This window comes from Sinocyclocheilus rhinocerous, unplaced genomic scaffold (genome assembly GCF_001515625.1).
Source record: "Sinocyclocheilus rhinocerous isolate Xijiao unplaced genomic scaffold, SAMN03320098_v1.1 scaffold72, whole genome shotgun sequence".
Classification (NCBI taxonomy): domain Eukaryota; kingdom Metazoa; phylum Chordata; class Actinopteri; order Cypriniformes; family Cyprinidae; genus Sinocyclocheilus; species Sinocyclocheilus rhinocerous.
Genome location: NW_015628351.1, coordinates 3,728,782 through 3,748,529, shown reverse-complemented (window position 1 = coordinate 3,748,529; position 19,748 = coordinate 3,728,782). Strand labels below are relative to the sequence as shown.

The 19,748-nt window shown below is 38.0% G+C and overlaps 1 protein-coding gene across 3 annotated transcripts in view; it reads right to left on the bottom strand.

The window, feature by feature from the left end:
* The window catches only part of LOC107737595 (ubiquitin carboxyl-terminal hydrolase 19-like), a 29,738-nt gene that overhangs the window by 5,512 nt on the left and 4,478 nt on the right, over positions 1 to 19,748 (bottom strand). For 2 of the 3 annotated variants that reach the window (XM_016549152.1, XM_016549150.1), the window contains exons 3-23: positions 17,769 to 17,900; positions 17,356 to 17,492; positions 16,338 to 16,844; positions 15,922 to 16,234; positions 13,747 to 13,903; positions 13,595 to 13,666; positions 13,394 to 13,509; positions 7,092 to 7,315; positions 6,804 to 6,996; positions 6,583 to 6,716; positions 5,232 to 5,390; positions 4,715 to 4,825; positions 4,452 to 4,562; positions 4,234 to 4,335; positions 3,264 to 3,404; positions 3,049 to 3,167; positions 2,790 to 2,933; positions 1,677 to 2,005; positions 1,485 to 1,604; positions 1,200 to 1,416; positions 961 to 1,113 (exon numbers count right to left, since the gene is read on the bottom strand). In XM_016549152.1, coding sequence (XP_016404638.1) covers positions 961 to 1,113; positions 1,200 to 1,416; positions 1,485 to 1,604; positions 1,677 to 2,005; positions 2,790 to 2,933; positions 3,049 to 3,167; positions 3,264 to 3,404; positions 4,234 to 4,335; positions 4,452 to 4,562; positions 4,715 to 4,825; positions 5,232 to 5,390; positions 6,583 to 6,716; positions 6,804 to 6,996; positions 7,092 to 7,315; positions 13,394 to 13,509; positions 13,595 to 13,666; positions 13,747 to 13,903; positions 15,922 to 16,234; positions 16,338 to 16,844; positions 17,356 to 17,492; positions 17,769 to 17,900 — 3,691 coding nt within the window. The remainder of the gene's footprint in view (positions 1 to 960; positions 1,114 to 1,199; positions 1,417 to 1,484; positions 1,605 to 1,676; positions 2,006 to 2,789; positions 2,934 to 3,048; positions 3,168 to 3,263; positions 3,405 to 4,233; positions 4,336 to 4,451; positions 4,563 to 4,714; positions 4,826 to 5,231; positions 5,391 to 6,582; positions 6,717 to 6,803; positions 6,997 to 7,091; positions 7,316 to 13,393; positions 13,510 to 13,594; positions 13,667 to 13,746; positions 13,904 to 15,921; positions 16,235 to 16,337; positions 16,845 to 17,355; positions 17,493 to 17,768; positions 17,901 to 19,748) is intronic. The other variant, XM_016549151.1, reaches the window with a different exon arrangement.

The following is a 19,748-nucleotide window of genomic DNA, read 5'->3' as shown; positions in this document are numbered from 1 at the left end:
TGGATAATAAACAACAAAACTATGGCTAAATGGCAAGTTCACAATTCACACTGCTATTAAGATCCACAAAAACTATCAGGATAATATTTTACAGCGGCACAAACAACTGAAATTGTATTAACAATATAATTGCAGGGGTTGTCCAGTATTTATACTTTGCATCAAATTATCGGTGTAACTTTTTAACCCACACTTAGAATATTCTAAATTATTTGTATAGCACTTTTCATAATAAATATAAGTTCAAAGCAGCTTTACACAAAACAGTGCCAGACAACTAGTGAGTCAGCTATAGGTGATGACAGTTAGGGAAGAACTTTCTAGAAAGATAAAATAATAATAACAAACTAATATAAGTAATAAAAAGGGACAGTAAAAAAAGAAAAAGAAAAATATAAAAAACGTGCAAAATGAATAAAACTACAATAGTATCTCAATACTAAAATAACAATGGTTTGAGGTCAGTAAGAATTTGTTTTATTTTATTCAGCAAGAATGCCTTAACTGTCACTTTTGATCAAATTAAGGCATTTGTTAACAAAAGATTTCTATTTCAAATAAATGCTGTTCTTTTAAACTTAAATCATCTTACAAAAACCTATCATGGTTTTCAGAAAAATGCTGTTTTTCACACTGATAAGAAATGTTTCTTGAGAAGCAAATCAGCATATTAGAATGATTGCTGAAGGATCATGTGACACTGAAAACTGGAGTAATGATGCTGAAAATTCCATCATAGGAATAAATTACATTTTTATTGTATTAAAAACAGTTATTTTAAATTGCAATAAAATTTCACAATAGTACTGTTACTATTACTGTATTTTTTTATCAAATAAATACATGAGCATAAAATTGTGCGCATAAAATACTTAATACTTAAATGAAATCTTACAGACCCTAAACTTTTGAAATCCTGTGCTAGTGACAGCCAGTGAGATCAAGTATAGTTCAGTGTACCTGACTGGGAAATCAACCATATCATTAATCTTGTCCCTCCATAAGAAGCTCCTAAACGAGAAGCGCTTGAGCTGGATGATGAGCACGTTGGGAAGACGCCAAAGCAGCAGCTGTTTAGAGGCTTCCCTGTGTTGCTGACACTTAGGACAATACCTGAACCACAACAAGAGAAGATATAGGTGGTCCAATCACATTAATGATGTCAGTAAACACACTGAAACCGACACGTCTGTCCGTACCATGCCTCTTCAGGGGCCAGCACCTCAGGTTTGGTAAAGAGGTTCAGGCACTGCTCTAAGGTGAAGTGTCCTGCCCTGGATGTCTCCGTAGCAGAGCCAGGGTCCTCATCAAACTCCAGCTCTTTAGAGCGCACCAGCACATATTCCTTCTGCTTCTCGTTGTTCTTCCACACCAGCTCCAGCGTGCAGTCATCAGGCAGCTCCAGTACTGCATCACCTGTAGGTGGCACCAGGATGATGAAGATATGCATGAGCAACACATCCATCCAAAAACCTGTGACTGACCTTTGTCCTCAAGTTTTCTGTCCTCCTTTTGGCTTGAGTCCAGAAGTGTGATGTAGAATTGAGACGCACTTCCAGTCGCTGACTCAGACGGTTGCTGATACCCGGTCACTACAGCTACAACTGAACAAACAGCAATGGATTATTGCTCCACAACAAACAAAAACTTTAGCAAAGAGCTTTACACCAACTTACCTTCTGGTTTAATAGCCTTTTCACATGATGTTTCTTTCTCCACCAAAGAATCTTGGGAGCTGGTGGCGAGCTCACAGCAGCCTGAGTCACTGGAGAGAGTGTCCCCACCTGCTGCGGAGATCACAGACACGGTCTCTGTTTGTGGTGTTGTGCCAGAGTCACCCTGCTCCGCCTGGCTTTCCATTTCTCCCGCAGATGACGGCTCCTCCTCTTGCTCCTGACACTCTGAGACACTGCTTGCCATGGGGGTCAGGTCAACACGCGACAGGCTTGCCTCTGGAGACATCCGACCAGACTGGAAAGGTGGCTGGAACACATTGACAGAGTACCTGCACACAGAAATAAAGGGTTACACAGTGCTGCTGGTTGCTGGTTAAAAGATTTTACTTTTTATGTCAGCACACCCCAATCTATTTGATCAAAACCACCTAAAATAGATAATACAATCACACAAATAAATAATTTATAAATAAATGCTATAACTACACAGACAAACAAATACAATTCTATCAAAAGAAAAATGCTGTTAATGCTATAAAAGTAGGCATATCAAATACAAAACTGATATAAAATATGCTATAAAAAATAATGCTACAATAAAAAAATTATATTCTATCAAAAATATAACAAATAAAATTAAAAGCTAATAAGTGTAAAAAATTTATAAAATATAAAACTTGGTTATAAAATAAAAAAGGTGCTATGCATAATTTATAAATTACATCAATATATGATATAATAAACAAACAAATACATAAAACGCTCACAGATATGCTATCAAATATAATTTATATATAACAAATGCTATTAAAAAATACAAATAAAAAAAATTATCTGCTCAATAAATAAAGATGAATAAATGATAATAAATTCTAAAATAACCTGAATAAAATCCTCACAAAATGTATACAAAATAACATTTATATGAAATATAAATGATATAAAAAGAGACAAAGAAATAAATATAAAATAATACATTAATAATAACACAATAATATAAAATATACAGACAAATAAATATTAAAAAGGTATTAGTGCACTTGTTACCATCTTCTAAAGCTGACCAAATTACCAAAATGGGTAAATAATTCTTAATCTAGGCTAGTCTTATACCTAGAGTAGCCTTCCAGAAGCTGTGTCAGACGGGTATAAGTCAGTCTAGACTCAGGCACACTAATTAAAAATGGCAGTCCAATATTCTCCACATGGTGCCGGCACGTGGCCTTGTGATTGGGCCAGTGGTTCTTCTGGCAGGCCCTGTAATCAGAAAAAAGAAACTTAACACCAACGTCTCAAAGCAAAGTCTCTAATTCTGAAGTCAGATCTCAGAGCCAGCACAACACACGCTTCTAATGAACATATGGAAACTTACTGATTGCAATAGCCGACGCGGTAACAGCGAGTACAGCGCTTGAGCTTCTCGTCGTCAGAGGCAGGAGGCTTCATGCAGCCAGCGCACTTTGTGATTGGGATGCTTGGAACTTGAGGTCTCTGAAGATCAACACAAAGACACAATCAATGCATTATATCACAGCAAGAAAATCCTCCAAACCTAGGAAAATAATAAGAGTGATGGAAATGGTGTACCTGTTGGACCTTCAGCAACACCACTCTCTCTTTGGCAAGATCTTTTGACAACACCTCAAAGCAGAAGAGCAGGTCACTGGACGTGACCGTGTCCAAAGATTGAGACGGTGAGAAGATTGTGTGGAACCTGTTCTTCACCACCTGAGAGAAAATATTGAGGGCACATCATCAGTAGAGCTGGTCGATTAATCACATTTTATTTCCAATTGTGATCTTGGCTTACAACAATTATGAAAACTATACAAAAAAGATAAACTATTATTGTTCCGCATTCCATTTTGCAATGTCACTGTTGGGAAAAATTGCACACAAGATATTAACAAAGTACTAACAGAGTTTTTAAACAAGGAAGAACAGTTCTACAAAATATTGCCTATATTTAAAGGATATTTTTATGAAAAGACAAATTCTGACATAAGCAATGTAAAAAAGTTATATTGGAATTGGAAAGCCTAGGTTAAATCTTTTGATTTGATAAACTTTAGTTTAAAAATAAATGCACTTTGCAATAAACAATATAATAAAATGCTGTTTGGTCTGTATTTATTCCTTGCGCTATCTTCCGGGCTGTTGACTTAAAAATCTGGCATTCCCTAGTATTTTAACCTAAACTGAAATAATACAATTAAATTTAGGAAATATTTGGGAGAAAAATTCAAATGTCCTTTACAGTTTTTGCCATTGTAATATGTTGAACATGGTTTACAAACTGTTAAATATAGTTTTTTTTAATAGGATTATTAAGTAGCTTTACAATATTATATCCACTGCAAAAAAAACCCACCTCAAATAAATTATTATAATAAAAAAAAAATCGAGAATTATGATTTTGGCCATAACTGAGCAGCCATACTCATCAGCATACTTTCCAATTCTATTTCCAAATATTTTAAAACACAATATCTTGTATTTGCTATAAAACACAGATCAAATACAAGCAGATGAAGTGTTCAGAACAGGATCATCATACCTCTGCCAGCCTCAGATTCTCTGGTTTATTCCTCACACTGCGAGATATTGACTCCAGTACTTCAGTAGTGCTCGAGTGGACTTTACTCACACTGACCAAAAACTACACAAGCAAAACGTTTTGGTCAAATATTAATAAATAAGAATGTCCATCTAAACAAAGCTGAACAGACTGAGCCCTTTTGTGAACAGGCTTGCTTAGGAACTTGTACTGTGTACCTTGACTGGTTTCTTGTGGGGATCTTTAGCGAAATAGAAAACAGTCAGCACCTTCTGCTTTTGAGGTAGGGGGACAGGCAAGTACAGGAAGGGGTCAAAGGTTATAGAAACCTGAAAAAAAAAAAAATGATGGGAAAACTCCAACAACCATATTCCTAAGAGACAGAAAATCATACTTATCTACCCAACACCATTAAAAGTGATAAAATTTCACTGTTTTTACTGACTTCACGAATTTGAATCATAGTTCTTGATGTTATTACCTTAGAACACACGGGACACACCAGCTTTGACTTGTACTGGCCCTGAAAGAGGTCAACAATGAAGGAATCGTTCCTCATTTTATGCCTCTGCCACGCCTCTTCTGCAACAACCTGCCAAACCACAAACAAGAGCAACGTTCAGAAGATTTATTATCACGGAAAAGCCTCCCGTGGCAACTTCACATGACACAAACTAATTTTTTTTTTTTTTACTTACATGACTTTGAGATTTATTTATTTACTTGGTCTGCCTTGGTATTTGAATTCACATGTTCAAATGTCTCAAATTCAAATATTTGATTAATGACTTAAGTGTAGAATCTTTAATATTTCCTCTTCATTTTACATCATAATGCTTTGTCAATTGTCAGATATAAATTAGATTCTGAGTCTCAGATTGCCTTGTGTGGTGTCAGACTTTTGGACTCTATTGGACATGCTTATTAGTAACACACTCTGCTCCATCTCCAAGGATGCGGTATATGCAGTATGTTTTGAGACAAAAACAAGAGCTCACTTCATCCTGACGGCCGTCTGAGTCAACGGTCTCTGTGTACGGTTTGTTTTGGATGCGGTTCAGGTCTTCATGCAGCCCATCCAGCAAGAAAGCCATGAACTCCTGAGCATCATGCTGCGCGTAGCCTGTAAACTGACTGGCCTTACTGGCAACTATAGCCTATGAAGAGAAATGAAACAACACCCGGTTATTATGGGCTGCTTACATAATTACATATGGGAAACTAGTGCTGGGCTGTATGACCAAAAAATTATATCACAGTACTTTTCAAAATTATACCGGTTCCACGGTATATGACAGTATATTTTTTTCCATGCATGACCGGGTGTTAACCACATTTTCTACTGATTGAGAGAGAAAATACTGCAGTATATTGACTTAGAATGCCCTATTTTACTGTCATGATGAGTGAATATTGTAGAAAAATACCACACTAAATAGTGACTAAACAAGACCCATTAATACATGTTAACCAGGAGTCACTCTTATTTATAATCGCGTCTGATAAAATCAACATGCATCTACACTAAAGAGCGGCTATGCGGTTGTTTTGGCTGTATTACTTTTTTGTCTCATGCAGCACACTGCTTCCATCCGAGTAACAAACTAGAACAGAAAAAAAAAGTGCATAATATTAACAGACGAACTATGCTCATGTTTATAATTCCAAACAGTCAGTAAGCGACAGGTGCTTAGAAACACTGTTTTGTACTCATTTACTGACGAGTCTGCTGTGGTACGGCCAACTCAATGCGCTACTTCTCTGCCGCTCACTGCACAGAACAGATGCCGAGAGAGGGGATACTGCACCAGGAAAGTCAGACCTTGCGCTCGCGGGGCAGTACTGGCGACATCTTCCAACTGAACGATGGCTAAGGTTTATCCAAAAAAGTCGCTAGGTTTGTCAGTCTGTATATTCTATGGAAAAAAAGCTGCTAAAAGGGTCTGAAAGTTGCTCAAATCTAGTGCTGAAGTCGCGCTCGTGTGTGTGAGACACGGGAGCTGATGGCAGCAGGCGGTGGATATTTGTGGCGGTCAACGTGGATATTGTGGTTCTTTTGTATCATCACGTTCTACTAGTTCTACAGCTTCAGTTTCGGAGCCTTCACGCTTAGTAACGCATACAGCGGTGTCCTTGCCACAGTGCAACAGTGAAAAGTGACCCCTCTCAAACAGTGTTCCGAACGTTGTTTAAACGACGTATTGCGGTATTTTAAAAATGAATATCATAAGAAAAATAAACACCGGTATTCGGTATGAACCGGTATACCGCCCAGCACTATGGGAAACTAGAAGATATGATAAAGGAGGATATAGGATATAGGACATGATTTTGTTGCTGCATGGATACCTTTAATTTGGAGGGTTGAAATGCGTGATGAGTGCCCTTCCACAACGCTCGAAGCAGAACAGCAAAGCTAATGGCCAGCCGTCCACCAGTGCCCAATGGATTATTACAGTTAATCTCTGACTCAAACCCACGGTCTGGAAACAGCAAACACCACAACACCTGGGTAGGACACAAAACAACATGAAAAAGCAGCAATTCTCATCAATTAAAATGCCACTGACCATGGAAATAATCCCTGAGCTCCCGTGTGTTGGAGAGGGACTGGATCACACTGTTCATAAAGCAAGTGTTTCCCAGATTGACCAGTCCAGTGAAGCCAGGGAGACACACTTTCTTCTCCTCCACTTCTTCAGCTCTCTCACTGCCTGCAGGAGGAGTGTGAGTCATGGGCTGCACCATGCAGGTGGGCTTGGGCTGTGGACAGTCAAGGATATGTCATAATAACTGATAGTCCTGAGACAAGTTATGGCACATCATATGTGACAAACTGACATTGCACTTATTATTACCGTAGCAACAGTTGGTTCCTGGTTGAGGGACATGTGTTCGGAGACTGAGCGAGGTGCCACGGCATCCAGACCCAAGTCCTCTGGGGCCCGAGGGGGTTTGGCTTTCTCCTCTCCCACTCGTGGTTCTTCTTTAGCAGGAAGTGCATGCTGGCTGCTTCCTGGCTGGCTCTTTTCGAGCGTGGAAGGGCTGGAGGGCACGGCAACCTTGGCGCCCCCCACTGCACCTTAAACAGATGACAACAGAGCTTGTGGTTAGCAGCTAAATATCATTGCTAATATTATGCTCACTATCATTAACTATTATGCTCACCAAGGCTGCATTTATTTGATCAAAAAATGCTGTAAAAACAGCAATATTGTGAAATATTATTATTATTTAAAATAACTAATTAAAATTTTTATATATTTTAAAATGTAATTTATTCTGTGATTGCAAATCTGAATTTTAGCTATTACTCTAGACTTCAGTGTCACATGACCCTTCAGAGATCAGTCTATTGATTCTAATATGAATATTTTTGTGAAAACTCAGATATAATTTTTTAAAGATCCATTAACGAATAGAAATTCAAAAGAACAGAATTTTTAAGAAACAGAAATCTTTTAGTATCATTATAAACGTCTTTGCAATCACTTTTGATCAGTTTAATGCTTTTGCTGACCCTAACATTTAAACAGTAGTGTATATGATATGAATTAACAACCACAGCTGAACAATCATGATACAATTAATTTAGGACGCATCACTATACTAGAACTCTTTGTAAAATTTATCAGAACTGAATCTGAACCAAATGAGTAGAATCACTCTGCGTAATGATGCAATTTCAATAAAAAGATCAAAAGTGGTGATTCAATATAAAACTCAATATCAATACATAAACAGACCGTCACAGCTCTAGTAAAATGCAATGTTGGAGTGGCAGCTATATTCGAGAGAAGGCTATGTGGAGCAGTGTGGGTCAGGAGCCTGGCACCAACACAAGAACCCACTGGCACATTTGGCTTGACCCTGTCTCACACTCTTATTGAGTTACTGGATCACTGCCTCTAGTCACATTCCTCTTCTTGACCATGCCCTCATTTCAACATGTAAAAACAAAAACAGTCCTGCTCATTCCACAGTAATCATCTCATGCATGCCTCCTATCACACATCAGAGCTCTCTGAAAAGATCAAGGGTCTAGCTGTTCTTATTCAGCCAAACCTTAATCATGGACACACTGCTTAGGCAGCTAATGCTATATTGTAGAGGTTGACCGATCGATTGGTTTTACCGATTAATTGGCACTGATTGTTGATTGCTGGAACTATCGGCAAAATCTATGTCAAGTTTTCTGGGTTGCATCCGTTGCTGGAGTGGCTGAGAAGGGTCCGTTGTCATTATACAGTGCGAGAGCAGCCTCTAGAGGCGGAAATCACTGACACCTCGTGTTGTTTATTTTGACACGTGAAGCTGCGCGCTGCACAGAGCGGGAAACTTCAGATGCGGATTTAAATGCAGCCAACAGAAAATCCTGCCGCGCCACAGAGCGCCATTCACATAGGTTTCCTTTAAATTACATTATATTTGTCCCAAATCGTTGTTAATGTACATAAAGACTTCACCCTAGGCTGTAAAATTGTGTATTATGCATTTTTCAGCAAAACGTTTGTCTTTCTGTGGCTCTATTAAAGTATGCTTCATTTATAGAGCTAAAATATAGATTGCACTTTCTCTTTCCGTTTGCTCTGGGGGTTTTTTAAACACTGAACTTCAAACACGTATGCCACATTGTTCATTCTGGAAGTAAACTTTTGCCCATTTGGTGATTAATCCAGTTTTAGACCACCACTTTTTTAAATAGTAAAGAAGCTCTCGCTGGATCCGCTCCTCTGCTATCAACGAGAGGAACGTCTGTTCTTCCGTAACAGACAGCAAAACTTGTTGGTTGTTAAAAAAAGGTGCGCTCCTTCAAAACAGTTGCTTTCGATCCTTCGCTGGCTGTGCTGATTTAAATCTAGCGGTTCTTTTGGATTAAAGCGTTCACTGCACACGGTTGCGGTCCGGCAGTGCGTTTCAGGAGTGGTGCGTCTGCAGCAGTTCAGAGATCGTTTCTCCTCTTTATTACTAGTTTTAATGCAAAATATACATGAATGAACATCTCACCCCTCACGCTCAATTAGTGTTTCAACCGCGGAAAGACAGTATTAAAACAGCAGTAAATAAAATGTTACTTAGCATTAGGGGTGCTCCGATTGATCGGCTACCAATGTTTGGATTTGAAATCAAAATAATGGATAAATGTTGTGTTTGTGGTAGCAACGGATCAGTAGCGGACTCCTGTGTGAAAGCACAGTCCCTGCTGCTTCCCCCTCTCACAAGAGTCACCTAAGAGGGGAATTCCCCCCATTTTCAAAAATGAAATTCAGGCCCTGAATAAATGTCTAAAAATCCTGAATGGAGTATCACTATAAATAGTTATAAATTATAAAAAGAAGGCTTTAAAAAGATCGGTATCAGTGATCGGTATCGGCAGATATTGCTTTCTGTGATCGGCGATTGGTGATCGGCCTCAAAAATCCTGATCGGAGCACCCCTACTTAGCATTTCATTTACCTCAGCTACAGCTCATTATTTGCTAGAGAAATTAAGTCTAGTGAAGAGCATTTTCCGAAATATTAGACTATACTTCATTATATTTACTTTACCTGTTAGTGATGTCGTAATTATTTAAAGTATATGTTTAAATAAATATTTTATAAAACAAGTTATGACTCTGTAAATTATTATATTTCAACAACAAATATAAATTGTATAATTTAGAAATTAGTTTAAAAACAATTTACATGTTTGCATACAATTTTTTAATTTGAGTGTTGATTATTATTATTATGATTATTAACCTAGTACAAAATAAATAGTAATTGAATTTAAGTTTGGGCTCTGTTGTTAATTGTAACCTTACAGTAATGTAAAAGGGCTCCCTAAAGCTGAGGTAGATTCCTAAGAAAATTTTAATGAGGGGTTCAAGCAAGTAGTGCTGAAACCCTATTGTAATTGTAAGGATTTTTATTATTATTTTTTCCGCCGTAAAATTGATCATGCAGACCAAACCGTAAGGCCTAGAGACTTGAAACTTGGCCAGATGGTAGAGCTCAATTTGGGGAGATGCTGACAAAGACTCACACCAATCGGCCAATAGGTGGCGCTACAGCGAACAAAAATGTGAAATCTCTTATATCTCCTAGACCGTTTGTCGTAGACTCAAAAATATTTTTGGAATCCTTTGGTCAAAACGAAAAAAAGTGTAAAAAGTCAGATTCACTCTATGAGGTCCAGTTTTCCCGCCATTTTGAAGTAAATTCAAAACATACTTTTGCGAACTAGTCCTAGGTTTTTCGCCCGATCGGAACCAAACCACTGCAGAAATATTCTCTGGACAGTGAATATCAATAATTATCAAAAAAGTTGAAATTTCGACTCACCGTCACATAGGGACGCCAAAACGTTCGTAAGGGGAGGGGCCAATTTTACTAAAATGGCTATAATTCTTGAACAGAATGAGATATCTTCACCAAACTCTGTACACATGTGTAAGAGCTCAATCTTTGGTCAAATAAAAAAAATTGTGCAGCTCTGCCACTTGGTGGTGCTATAAGAAATGGCTATAACTATGCAACCGTTGGTCAGATTGATTTGAAAATTGGTATGCAGTGTCTTTGTCCAAAGTGGTACAAGTGTCTAAGAGGACATTCGCGCATCTCAAAAAACATGGCCGCCATTGGCCAAACAATTTTAAGCACCTATTAGACAAGGTTAACGGAGGTCAATCGAAACGAAACTCGGTGGGCATGTTCGTCTCATGGCCCTAAAGGTCTGTAAGAAATTTGAAAGAAATCGGCCACTAGTTGGCGCTAACCAGTTTTTTGGCTCTGTAATCACGTGTTGTTTCACATATCCACACAATATGCATATCATTTGATAGATCTCCTCATAATGCACAACTTTGCCTCAAGAACCATTGCGGTCAATCAAATCGTTCATTAAATATTCTGAATTATGTTAAAAACCTACTTTTGCAAACTAGTCCTAGGTTTTTCGCTCAATCTCGATCAAACTACTGCAACACAATTCTCTGGACTCTCTAGATCAATAATTATCAAAAAAAATTAGAATTTTGTCCTTTGGTTAGCTATAACGGGGTCATTTTAAAAGGGGGCGTGTCCAAATATACCCAAACGCCTACAAAACCTAAACGAAAACTCGAAACTTTACGAAACGTGGTAAAAACATGTGTCAGATGACTCTTAACAAGCATGCAAAGGTTCATGGAGATCAGACTGTAGGTGGCGCTGTAACAGTAAAAAAAGTCTTCAAAAACCACAATATTTCTATAATAAATGACCACAAATTGTAAGAAAAAATGGTCATATATTCACACATACACTAGATCTTCATATCATGTGATAGAGCTCCTCATTCTGAACAACTTTGCCTCTGGGACCAATGCTGTCAATCAAACTGTTCATTAAATATTTGAGATTATTTTAAAAACCTACTTTTGTGAACTACTCCTAGGTTTTAAACTCAAAACCAATAAAATCTTTAAACTTTAAACTGGTCATTTTATAATATTTTCTTTACATAGTGTACCCAAAACTGTGTAAAAATGATGCATAATTTCATTGTAAACAAGCATGCAAAATTTAATAGAGATTGGGCAAAAAATAACACTATAATAGTTATAAAGGTTAAAAACACAGTGTTGTATGAGAAATTGCAGTTATAACCACTAGATGGCAGCAGAAGACCACCAATGGGCTCATTCAACTTACTAAAACAGTACTGTTCACAGGTTTGCTTATGGATTCATGCTTGGACATTAATTTCTGTGTGTGTGTCTGTGAGCCTATTCTCCATATTGGATGTATTTTACTGTCAGCCACTGGTCATTTTATAATATGTTCTTTACATAGTGTACCCAAAGGCCTATAAATCCTAAAATAAAGCCCACAATAGCTCTCAAAACTGTGTAAAACGATGCATAATTTCATTTTAAACAAGCATGTAAAATTTAAGAGCGATTGGGCAAAAAAAATAACACTATAATAGTTATAAAGGTTAAAAACACAGTGTTGTATGAGAAATTGCAGTTATAACCACTAGATGGCAGCAGAAGACCACCAATGGGCTCATTCAACTTACTAAAACAGTACTGTTCACAGGTTTGCTTATGGATTCATGCTTGGACATTAATTTCTGTGTGTGTGTCTGTGAGCCTATTCTCCATATTGGATGTATTTTACTGTCAGCCATACATCCAGGTTGGCCTAGACCCTAAAGGCATACCACCTTAAAGGCCTTAAAGTGCTTGAACCCCGGTAATCACTGCTTGCAGCTATATAAATTTATAATTGAATTTATTTAAAGAAAGAGCAATTTGTTCAGTAAACAATTGTTAAAAAAAAAAAAAGAAAAAGCAATTTATGTTTAGTTTTTCCCCTCCTGCTGTACCTAAACCATACCGAACCGTGACGTCAAAACCGAGGTATAGGGATGTAATGATGAACTGCGAGCCGGTTGAAAATCGATTCAAATATGTGATGATTCAAATCGGTTGAGATGCCAAACAAATCCCGATACAATTGGAGTAGGAGTTTATATGAATGTATCTCTGAGGGGAACTTTAGAAAGGTTTTAGAAAGGTTTATGTGGTATTTTCATTTCATTTTGCGTCTGAACAATACATATTAAAGTAGTATTCATAAGCGCAGCTCTGCTTTGTTTACAGCGCTAACCTAGGAAACACTGTATCACTGCTGTTCATAAGCGCCACCTGCTGGCAGAGAGTGAATTTGCGTCTCATTCAGCTCGTCTGTTGTTTCGAAATGGAAAGAGCACAGACAAAGCCTTAGTTTATTTATATGAAGAAATTTTGCTTATTTGTGTAACTAACTTATTTGATTTGGAGTTTGTTTTAAAATTTCAGTTTAGTTTTGTTATATTTCAATTTCACAAAGAAATGTGCAGCAAAAGCCTAATAAAAGGACACCTTTTCATTTACTATGTCTTCAGTCTTTTGTTTGTAAAAAAAAAAATTGTGAGATAATCGAATCGTGAAATCAAAATCGTGAATTGAATCGAATCGTGAGCTGAATCGTTACATCCCCACCGAGGTACATACCGAACTGTCAAGTTTGTGTACCGTTACACCCCTACTATATAGTGTCATAAATGTAGACAAAATAATGTGCATGACATGATTATGTGTTTAATTGTAAAAGACTGCTCAGAAGCAAATAGAATCCAGGCAGCAGACCTTGTGTGGCAGGTGCTTCCAGACCTCCCCAGCGCTGACTGTGTCTTTTCTTCAGGGTGATGTCGATACGGGACGGAGTGAAGGCAAAGCTGGACTGATCTGGCTGAATTAGATTCCTGAAACATCAGCAGACAGGACCAATGAAGAAATCCTCCGACCAGTGGATCGACGGAGATTAGGTTGCTCATCAGAAAGTCTTACCTGAGTTTAACCTGCCATTTAAAGACAGTGTTTGGTCCGCAATCCGGATGAAGGCGCAAAAAGTTGGGATCACTGTGGACAATTTCAACAATTAGTGTGAATGAAAGAGTTGGAATCTTTATTTCTGGACTCTGTGTGGATGACTCTCTCACCTGGTCTGGAAGATAAGAGTGAAGTCTTGTTCCCTGAACAGCACCCTGGACGTCTGCCGGCAGATTTCTTTCAGGTAGACATTAACAACCATCAGGTCTATCCCTTTCTCATACGAGTCATTCTTCACAAACTTCAAGTTCACCATAGGCTCCGGACCTTAACACACATCAATCATGAGAAATAAAGTATAGTAAGAAGAGGCTTAGTTGGATAAAAATTTATTAGCCAATTAGTCACCGAAAAAAACTGTCCGTGTTTGTTACAGACAGAACGTTAATGGCTGGTCCTTGAGGTAATTACAGTGTTTATTGGACAGGAAATCCAAACATTTGCCTATCATTCATCGACCTCAAATATGGATTATCATTTGAAATGGAAACATGTTAGTAGTTTACTCTAACATTAACCCAGAAAAATGTGCAGTATTAGGCGCATATCCAAGTGTTTGTGTGGAGTGTGGAAGCTATTAGCGCGCTTTCTGCATGACAGGGAGGCACCGGCGCAATCACTGCCATTTTATCCTGATAACAGTGGAAACAAAATACGCCATCATTTTTGCTCATTAAGATAAGAGTAATACATCATTCAAAACTGTAAAGGTAAACTCAATGTCAACAAAATGTTGTGCTTTTGTAAACTAAAGAAAACAAGATACGCTTTCTGCCATCTCAGTTTCTGTGAACTGGAGAGTATCACAAAATGAAACGAAATTCAGTGTATAGGCTACTTGCCTGAAGTTGCCTCACAGATGTAAGAAATATATCTACAGAATGCTTGAAATGTGTACTTTTAATTGAACCAGTTCAAATCAATAACAAAAAACTCTATAGTAAATACACTACCATTCAAAGTTTTGGGACAGTAAGAATATTTAAATGTTTTTTTAATTATCTTGTGGTCATCAAGGCTGCATTTATATGATCAAAATACAAAAAATGAAATATCAGTCTTTAGTGTCTTTAGGGAGGCACCGGCGCAATCACTGCCATTTTATCCTTTTATTGCATTAATTCAAGGCATTAATTGCTACGTGTACTGCGTTAGGCTAACCGAGACTTGTCATTTGCACTTATATATTGTTGCTCTTTTGTTAGTTTTGACTGCTTTTATTGTCCTCATTTGTAAGTCGCTTTGGATAAAAGCGTCTGCTAAATGACTAAATAAAAATAAATAAAAAAATTAAATAGTGTCACATGATCCTTCAGAAAGCATTCTAATGTGCTGATTTGCTACTCATGGAACATTTCTTATTATTATCAATGTTGAAAACCGTTGTACTGATTCATATTTTTGTAGAAACAGTGATTCTTTATTTGTCAGGATTCTTTGAGGAATATAAACCTCATTTATTTGAAATAGAAATATTTTGAAACATTATACATCTTTATTGTCTCTTTATCAATTTAATATGCTTGCTGTAAGAAAAACAAAACCTTACAGACCCCACACTTTTGAACTGTAGTGTATATTCTAATGTTGTGCTCTGACAGAACAACACATTATAGAAAACGTTATAGAGTTCCATTATGTAGAAGTAGTTGCTATAATAATTCATTTATACCGGTATCTATTAGTATTTTAAATAGTATATTGCAGTAAGTGTGATGGTATTTTAACTCTTTTCTACTTTTCTTCTTTCTTAAAAATGTTGTTGTTGTTATTGAGTGTGGTTGTTGTGTATTATTGTGTGTGGCTGTTTTGTATTACTGCAGCTTTGAGTCAAAGACAAATTTCCTGCAAAGGACAATAAAGTATAACTCTAACATGATGCCAACAATTGTTCTTAACTGACCTTCTGTATCCTCCTCTTTGCTCCCTCCATGTGGATCCTCCTTCGACTTGTCTCTCTTCTCCTCTGTGCAGCTCTTTTGAGGAGACTCCTCTCTCTTAGAGGCTGTTGAAACAGGCCCCCCAGATCTGACTTTTTCATTAACTGTTCCCTCCTGGTGGAATGACCTGCCCAAATCAATCCGAGCAGCTGAGTCCTTAACCATCTTCAAGAAACGACTAAAAACACACCTGTTCCACCTTTATTTGACCCTCTAACTCTAGCACTTTATTCTATTTTAATTCTACTTTATCTATATCTTTTTTTATTTTTTTATTAAAAAAAAAAACAACAAAAAAAACACTAGATAACTCTAACATGATGCCAACAATTGTTCTTAACTGACCTTCTGTATCCTCCTCTTTGCTCCCTCCATGTGGATCCTCCTTCGACTTGTCTCTCTTCTCCTCTGTGCAGCTCTTTTGAGGAGACTCCTCTCTCTTAGAGGCTGTTGAAACAGGCCCCCCAGATACCAAATCATGAGATGGAAGCATTTTAGGGATCTGGGCATCAGCCTGTGGCTTTGTTTCATCTGTTCTGTTTTCTCGCTCATCAGATGTTATTTTTCCAGTTTGAGTTTTCAATGGAAGAGAACTCTCCTCTTGCGCCACCTTCAGCTCACACACTGAGGAAACAGTCTTACTTTCATCTGCCTCAACCTGTAAACAACACCAAGGACAGACATCAGGATGTGAGAGACTCTTTTCCACCATTATATTTCCTGCTGATTGTTTTCACTTTCAAGTGAATTATTAGTCTCACCTGATCGTTGCTTTTTGGCCTCCTGTCCAGCTCTTTTTCTCTTGGTGAAGCCTGGCATCCTTGACCTTTAACCTGCATCTGAACCCTGCTGTCTTTTGCATTGCTAGTTGAAGAGGCACCACTGCTCGCGGCTAATGCATGTGTTTTTCCATTAACTTCTGGTTTGGATTGAGACTCCTTTATCAAGCAGGGAGCTGTTGGGGTCTCTTTTGTGTTTCTGGAGGGTCGTGTGGTGCGCTTTGCGCTGGGCTCATTGATCGGGTCTGCTTTATCGCTCGATTTAATCTCAGCTACCTTCACACCTGTGCTCTCGGTGAGCTCCACCTGTTTGCCTTTCATCCCTCGTTTCAACCCTCGGTCAGGTTTACCTCGTTTCTGCTCAGCAGAGGTCACTGCAGGCATTTTCTCAATGATTTCGGCAGATTTTTCAGACTGCCCTGTGCTTGACTGGTGGTGGTTGCTGCCATTCTCTCCAAGGATGTTCACTATTTCGGTCTTTTTCTTGTTCTGTTCAATAAGGAACATAAATAAATAAAGCTTTATTGAGGGATCTCTGATCAGGAAAACATTTATGAATGCTCAAAGCTGCATATGTGCATGGCCATACAGTTCTGATACTATTCTCTCACAGACCAATATGCTTACAACACACACAAAAAAAAATCTAAATCACAGACCAATGTGATGATATAATATATATGATATAATATTTGATATATGACATAACATTTGATATATTTTTTTTGGAAAATGTGTGTAAATAAACCAGATTTTTAGTAAGTATGTTTTTAGTTACTGTACAAAATAGAACACCCGCAAAAAGAAATAGCAATAAATTAGGTAAAAAAATTTTTTTTTTTTTTTTATCTTTCAGAGGATTATATAATAGAAGCTGAGTCTACCCAATAAAAATAGATTTTGTTCAACAAAAATAAAACATTTCATGAGAAAAAAAGTTTGAAAAGGAGATGGGACAGCTGGAGAAAGAGAGTGGAAAAGAATGAGCAGGTGCTCTTACAGCAAAGGTGGGCCATGTGTTGAGGGGGATCTTTTTGTACATGACAAGCTGCAGAACATTTGTTTTCTCCTTATAAAGCAGTTTACTGCAGGAGGCTTCAATCTCTTCATGGAGATTACAGCTCCATTCACGGCCATCTGAGAAAACACACACACAAAATTTTTTAATTTTTAAGATTTTTTAAATGTCTTTGAAAGACGACTCATTTGCTCACCAAGTCTGCATTTATATGATCAAAAACACAGTAAGAACAGTAATTGTCAAACAGAATTGATTATATTTTAAAATGTAATTTATTCCAGTGAGACAAAGCTGTGATCAGCTGCAATCACTCCAGTCTTCAGTGTCACATGGTCCTCTGTCAAAAGACCAAGATGTATCAAATCAGACACAAGCACACATAATGTCCTTACCCGGCAGGCGGATGTGGCAGGCGGAATCAGAAAAGGCATAATCGATATCTTCCACTCTCAGCACCCCAGCATCTTCACAGTTCAGCCTCACTATCACCTCGTACGCATTCTGCTTCCAGTCCAGAAACAAATCTACACAGACAAATGAACATTCATGTAGGCTGGATCGGTCAGAAACACATTAAATGACTGCAATTGAATGTATTATTTCATAAGCAGAGGGAAAACAAGCAGAGGGAGAACATTTATCTACAGATAATACACAAAGGATGAACACAAACTAATAAAAGAGCAAAATCAAACCTGATTTCATGATAACGCTACACAACCTGATAGCCACTCATAGCCGGAATCACAACTCCCTTCAATTTCAGACTGCTCTGTTATTGAGTTCAACATAGGTGCGTGTTAGCGAGCAGGTCAGAGAGAACGGAAAGAGCGAGAAAGAGAGTGTGTTTATCTCTACGGATCAGGCTTCGGGGTCAAGTGACAGCCAGTCCTGTCCCGTTACTCTCTCTCGCTGTGACACACAGATCTAAAAGGTCATCAAAAAGCCGCCATGCCCCACAGCTGGGCTTCTATTCCATGTGATGTCATCTGCCAGTATCCCATGAGCCTCCCTTACATGACGGGAATCAGCACTGCAGAGATTCTACAGAGCTTCTCCCGCTGTTCGTGTAGGGATGGTGCTCAGCTGAGACGAAACACGACACCTCGACAGGAGGAATACAATGGCGCACTCATATCAAATGCATGTAGAGAGGGGGCAATGAGGGCAGCGAGTAAATGAAGGGAGTGTGAGGAATACTCTGAGGGAAGTCTTCTCATGCATGTTCTGGGCAGAGCCACTGACCTTGACAAAGCCCTTCTTCACTGAAGCAGAGACTCACAGGCTTAGATTACAACACTGCACTGCACAGAGCACTGCAGAGGCAAAACGCACTCAGCAGAGAGGGCACAGCCCTAGACACAGGCTGGCACACAGGGACTAAATGAACAAAACACTCATGTACACTTGCCAATAGTCAGTAGTCACATGATTCAAACATCAGTCATTGTAAACTGAAAGCATTACGAGACAACGTCAGTGTTTTAGAATTAGCCTTCTTTCGGTTCAGTGAAGTTAAAGTCACAGTCAAATGCTGATCTATATATAGACTGCTACTTATTTGGGGGATATCAATGGTGATATCAATATTGGTTCTACTGATAAATTGCACCATTTGTTGGATATATGAAGAAATGCAAGGATTTTTAAGAGTAAAGTAACGTGAAGTAGTGATAAAAGAAGTAGCAACCGATTTTACAGATCAGATACATCCGAAAAAATGCAGGACAGGACAGGGAATTATTTCTATCCATTGGATCCATATTGAGACACGGTTTAAGTGGACTAAATGATTGAAGAAGCCTGGCAAACATCACTAGAGTCAAGTCTGCAATTTTCACTAGATGATTATGACATTTTGATTTAAAACATTTGGGGAAAAAAAGATGTAGTATTCATTCATTCATTCTAAAGTTAGAAATGTGCATCTTATTTAGTGCAAAACAATGAAAATTTTAACCATTTAGGTTACAAAATAGTTTAATTAATTTTTTTTTTTTTTTGCTTAAGCCTAATTTAATTGTGGTGTTAAAAGCAGAAATAAAACAATTAAATGGGTCATATGATGCGATTTCAAATTTTCCTTTCTCTTTGGAGTGTTACAAGCTCTTGGTGCATAAAGAAGATCTGTAAAGTTGCAAAGACTAAAGTCTCAAATCCAAAGAGATATTCTTTATAAAAGTTAAGAGTCAACCACGCCTACCTAAAACGGCTCGTTCTAACACGCCCCCACATATCTACGTCACTATGGAAGATTTGCATAACGCCGCCCAAATGTTCACACAAAGAAAGAAGGCCTAACTTTTATTCTCGCTGTAGTATTGTTGATGCCGCTCCCTCCATGTCGTGAAGGCGCTGTGTGTTTCATTGTG